Genomic DNA, 6,254 nt, shown 5'->3' on the forward strand with positions numbered 1-6,254 from the left:
GTTGCCTTTTAGCATTGAAGGCATCTTATGAAGCAAGCTTAGTAAATATGGCCCTACCTGGTGTCAGATTAATGGCCATTAATGATTAATGGAGCCAATGTTGGAACTTGTGTGATACCCAGTATCTGGACTCGATTAATGGGCCCCAATGTTGGTGATGACACTTTGTTTATTCACTAAAGATGATTGAAATACAGATTATACAGATAATTCTGTCTTTTATGTGTTAGTTCACGAGGGAGGTGATAGCTATTTAATCCTTTAAATGTTGACCTAATATTTGTACTCCCCATCTGTAACCCATTTAAACCATGTAAATCCAAGATTGAGGGCATTAGATATCATTACAAGTGGGCAACTGGAGTCAGTAACTGTAATTACTATTAGAAGCTAATAAGTGTCTGTGTTCTCAAAACTAAAGATAATTGGAAATAGGTAGTGATACTTAGTATTGCTTTATGTTGCAGCATGTTGATTTTTTTTCTCCAGCTAAAGCACGCCCAAGCAAACTGCAGCAGGTTTCCCTCCCATTGATGTCCTACCTTCAATGTCAGAATATTTGGGGTGTAAAATTCTTAAATTCCATGATGTGTGCTGGAGCGGCGGGATCTTCCACTTGCATGGTACGATGTTTGGTTTTCTTCCATTGGACCATATTACAATGTACATTAGCCTCTGATCTCTCCCTATGCAACTACTCACCTTATGCGCTCAGCTCAAGGCTGTCTCCTTTCTATCCCATTTGTCTCTCCTGCATTCTCATGCCTAATATCTCCTTCTCACACACTGTGAAATACTCTGACAGTATCTGACAAGCCTCTTAGCTCTAGCTAGACCAATCCTAGATGGAAGAATTCCAAAAGCTTGAACTCATTACCACTACACTACGTGCCCCAAATCCCATAACACATAACATACATACAGATATGTTCCTCCTTCCGTGGAAAGTTTAACACAGATTTATAGCATTTCAGCAAATAGGTGAAAGGTGAAAAAAACCAGCCAACCATTCTTTCAAATCAGAATATTTTGTCCATTGGTATTGTAGACATTTGCACACTTACATTGGGGAAAATACTGCACAATTGAGACGGTAAAGGGTCACAAAATGGCAAAATATTAGGTGCCTTGATGGGTACGCTCGGGATGTTAAAGCGGAGCCTCAAATCTGCCACGGCTCCAATGTTCCCAAACTGCGACTGAACTGCTCCTCCCTGAATCCAAGTGGAATGACCAGCGCTGTTGTGGAACCACCACTAGAACAAGTGTTCTTGCTGTGTTTTCTACATGTCTAAAGCCTGAGGGTGCCCAGGGGCAGGGAGGGTGGTATGGTGAGAGGGGTACAGAGATAATAACTAAGCAGAGATCTGAAAGGAGAGAGCCGCCAGGGAGATACAGTAACAAATAACCAAGAAAAGAACATACGTTTAAAATGAAATAAATATTGTCGCGGGAGACAAGTGCTTATCACACCGAGATCTCTATCACCAGGCAGGACAAAGGAGTTGAATAAACAGAGTTTATTCTGGCAAACCAGTAAACATACGAAATACTCAGTTACGGCATACACTCACCAACTGGGGGCCTGGGGGGAAGACGCTAGCCTCGACTACGTGCAGGGGCGTGCTTCAGGTAGGCTTACCCTGTCTCCTTTACGTCCCAGTTCCTCAAAGTGCTATTCTCGCAATAGCAACTTTGAAACTCCCGCCAGTCGAGTCTCCGTCAAACTCCAAAGTTGCTCTGGTACTCTGATCGGCAGCGCTCCTTACATAGGCTTCAGTGCCTATCTTTTCTATCGAGAAGGAGCCGCCGACCAATCAGAGCACGGATCGGGATGGTGCAGCCAATCCCAAGCCGGTGGCTCATCGTGCTACACCAATCAGAGGAGGGGGTTGGTTTAGGCACTCAGGACCGCCCCGAGATGACGGAGCTGCTGACAAGCGGGAAATTCAAACTGTCCAATGGAAATCACGCCTACCGGGCTATGACCTGGCAACGGCTTCCCCTGGCCAGCTCTATAACCCCCGCAGGGTAGGCGCCTCGGTGTCTGCAGGGGAACAAAGGCTCTACCTCGCTGAGAGCCCATCCCCGGACCTTATCCTCCATCCTTCCCCGCTCACTATTTGTCCCGACACCAAGCCGCTCCCAGCCTTTGTCTTGATCCGGCATTTCTATGTAAGCAGTTCGGCTAAGTGAATTACCGAGTCTGCCTGCATAGAAATGATTACACAAAAATCACATTACTGCCTCACAGTTTACCGGGAATAAAAAGCTATTAAATATAATAAATTTTACGTTTCCTATTCCCCCAAAATATGCACAGATTTCCATCTTCCAGATCACACAGTGATTATGCTCGTTCCTGGCAGGGGTTACACCACACAGAATATACCGGCATTCTAGACATGGTTTAGGGACAGCCTGCCGTGCATCACATTTATTATGTGAGGCCGGCTGCCCCTACTGTCACAAATATAATTAAAAAAAATGTATTGCTATTATTTTTCTACTAAATTAACCACATTATTTATTATTAATATTATTATCATGACTATTATTAATATTCTTTGTTAAATATAATTACAGTATTTAAATTAGAAAATAAACAGCTCCAGATGACATAATTTCATTATTATTATTTATTTACAATCAAATTCTGATTGTCAAAATCAAAACATTTAAGAAAGAAAACTAAAATCACAACGCTGGGTCCCATCTCTACATGAAAGGAAAGGGTCCCATGGCATGTAATACCCCTTGGGCACGTATAAATTAAGGACGGGAGATCAGTCAAAATATGAAAACAGCGCAAGATTCATCATGAAAAATAATCCAAATGAAAGTATAGGGATAAATCGGGGGAGGGTGTTTTTGTACTATTAGTCCCCACATTTTGCACAGGGGAGATGCTGGGGAGGGGGAAGGGTTATAAATAGATTTGGCACAGGGCAGGCGCCATGGGTGTTTTTATAAATAGCTTCTTATATAAACAATTACAAATATGTGCACCACAAGCCAGAGATATCTGACAAACATTTATAACCCATCAAATGCTGTGCTTAGTAATATAGGACAAAAGGTTATTTGCAACCAGTCCAAGCATAGGGTCTACTGAGTGTATGTAGACCAGACCCCACAGACAAGTAATTATTGAGTGTACGTAGACCAGACCCCACAGACAGGTAATTACTGAGTGTACGTAGACCAGAACCCTACAGACAGGTAATTACTGAGTGTACGTAGACAAGACTCCACAGACAGGTAATTACTGAGTGTACGTAGACCAGACCCGAGAGACCGGTAATTACTGAGTGTACGTAGACCAGACCCCACAGACAGGTAATTACTGAGTGTATGTAGACCAGACCACACAGACAGGTAATTACTGAGTGTACGTAGACCAGACCCCACAGACAGGTAATTACTGAGTGTATGTAGACCAGACCCCACAGACCGGTAATTACTGAGTGTATGTAGACCAGACCCCACAGACCGGTAATTACTGAGTGTACGTAGACCAGACCCCACAGACAGGTAATTACTGAGTGTACATAGAACAGACCCCACAGACAGGTAATTACTGAGTGAATGTAGACCAGACTCCACAGAGAGGCAATTACTGAGTGTACGTAGACCAGACCCCACAGACCGGTAATTACTGAGTGTACGTAGACCAGACCCCACAGACAGGTAATTACTGAGTGTACGTAGAACAGACCCCACAGACAGGTAATTACTGAGTGTACGTAGACCAGACCCCACAGACAGGTAATTACTGAGTGTACGTAGAACAGACCCCACAGACAGGAAATTACTGATTGTACGTAGACCAGACCCCACAGACCGGCAATTACTGAGTGTACGTAGACCAGACCCCACAGACAAGTAATTACTGAGTGAATGTAGACCAGACCCCAGAGACAGGTAATTACTGAGTGTACGTAGACCAGACCCACAGACAGGTAATTACTGAGTGTACGTAGACCAGACCCCCCCCAGACCGGTAATTACTGTGTGTACATAGACCAGACCCCACAGACAGGTAAAGGGCAATCGTTACTAAGTTTCTCGTTTCCACTTTCAGGGTGACTCTGGAGGACCCCTTGTTTGCCAGAAGAATGGAATCTGGACCTTGATTGGTGTTGTCTCTTGGGGACAATCCACCTGTTCCACCTCATACCCAGGAGTGTACACTTTTGTCCCCCAGTTCCACCCTTGGGTTAACCAAATGATCGCCTCAAATTAGTTTCCAACTCCCCGGAAAGAGGAGTTCCTCTTTTTGAATCCTGTATCAGTCTGATATCTCTTTCCATTTGTTACGAGTGAAAGGACCTTATTCTATCCAACCCGAAGCGCACGGGGACATTTGGTGGCGGACGTTTTGCTGCAACTAAGGCCGAGTCCATAGAAGGACAGGCCGTGCTGAGGCGTGCGGACGCTCCGCGCTGAGCCCCTGCATCCTCAATGAGGATGCCTTGAGAGGGGGCTCACGCGAGCGTCCGCAGGCGTGCTGACGAGATGGAGGTTTCAGCCGAGCGCAAAAGCTGTTTTTCAGCGCGCTGTCGGCTGAAAACCTCCAATCACAGCACAGCAGTGTCGACGTCACGGCGCCGCGACGTCGGCGCCGTGACGTCAGTGCGTCGCGGGCGATTGGCCCAGCGACGTCACTGCCCCGCCTCCAACCACCTCCCCCCGGCTCCGATTGCGCCCGCTGGCTCGCCTGTATGGGCATGAAATCGCCCAGATTTCAGCAGGCGAGCCTCAGCGTCAGCGCGGTTCGGATCGCCTCACCCCTCTATGGCCCGCGCCTAAGTCTCCGCCGGCGTTTATCCACCACCCACCTCGCCACCGGGACATCTCTCTGCTGGCTGCTTGGCCGCTAAAGTAAGCCCCAAACCTTACCCTAAAGCCCCCTAATGTTAACCCCTAATACTAACGCTACCACCTACCCTAAAAACCTTAACCCCTTATCCTAACCCCCTTCCCTAAAAACATTAACCCCCTACCGTAACCGCTAAAACCCCGTATAGACGAGATAGCCGCAACCAAATGTCCAATTGCGGTCAGAAGTGGCCATTGGGGCCGTCTTCAGCCAAAAATCACATTGCTGTCAATGAGGATATTCGGCTGACAATGCTTGAAACAGCCACGTGTGGTACCCCCGTCTGCCCCCAGAGGGGGCTGTGTAACAAAGCAATGTTTTACATTTATATCTGCAACGTGTGACATAGCGCAGGAGTATACAACCACCAAATGATCCTCATTGTTACAATATTTGATAGACATGCGTGTTTTTATTATGCGCCGGGACACACGATACCCAGGTTTGTTTGTACACCAGGGGAAAGTTGGAGTATAAAATTGACGCATTTATGTATCAGGAACGATACAGCTGTTATTCCGCCTGTTAGCGCTGACAAGATATGTGTATTACACGCGCCTTCATAGTATCCAATGTAACGGCTGCGATCTATATCGCGTTATTTCTTGATTTCCAACGTACTAACACGGGCAATAACGGCTGCCAAGTCTGCTATATTTAATCACGTGCCACGTGCGCAGAAATGTTACAGGTGCCACGTGGCGCTTCACGCGCACGGCAACAATCTGAGTTGCTACATAGAAGGAATTCCAGATTTAAAATGTCTGCCTAAAATCAGGGCCAAATATTTGTTACCCGTGATACATAGATCCCAAGGAGGGTCCGTATTGATTGTATTTGTAAAATGGAAATAAAAGACTTAAACTACAAAATGTTACACGTCTTTCTCTACTTATTTCTTAGTCTCTTTTTTAAGCTATTATGCCATAGTTATTAACATTACATCATACAATAGAACCACACATGCACTGTGCACATGCTCTTTTAGACCTTTATTCTGTTTGTATATTATGATTCATTACATATATATATTTCCCAGAATCCCTTGCTGCAGTAGAAGCACGGTATGTTAAGAGATAATGGGGAAGGGCAGGGTTCCAGACCTGTCTCAGACATGTGAATGTGCTCACACGTGATATTTTCATTTGCTGTATGCTATACGTGGAGGGTTTCTGCCACTTTTATACCCACCATAACTTATTTAAGGTGTGGTTGATTACATTTTGTCACTAGGGACCAGTACTTTTACACCGAAACCACCGGGATTAAAAGCACCAGGAGAGACAAAGTTGTTGAATAAAATGAGGTTTATTCTGGCAAGCCAGCAGACAAGACAAAATACACAATAAAAAGATACAATACCAACTGGGGA

At 45.3% G+C, this 6,254-nt stretch overlaps 1 protein-coding gene across 1 annotated transcript in view; it reads left to right on the top strand.

Annotated features, from left to right (window-relative positions):
* LOC142470089 (chymotrypsinogen A-like) overlaps window positions 1-5,741 on the top strand; it is a 29,631-nt gene extending 23,890 nt beyond the window's left edge. Inside the window, exons 6-7 of the mRNA XM_075577026.1 lie at window positions 490-623; window positions 4,085-5,741. Of these exons, the coding sequence (XP_075433141.1) occupies window positions 490-623; window positions 4,085-4,246 (296 nt within the window). The 3' untranslated portion in view covers window positions 4,247-5,741. The remainder of the gene's footprint in view (window positions 1-489; window positions 624-4,084) is intronic.
* The last annotated feature ends 513 nt before the right edge of the window (window positions 5,742-6,254 follow it).

This window comes from Ascaphus truei, chromosome 19 (assembly GCF_040206685.1).
Source record: "Ascaphus truei isolate aAscTru1 chromosome 19, aAscTru1.hap1, whole genome shotgun sequence".
Classification (NCBI taxonomy): Eukaryota; Metazoa; Chordata; class Amphibia; order Anura; family Ascaphidae; genus Ascaphus; species Ascaphus truei.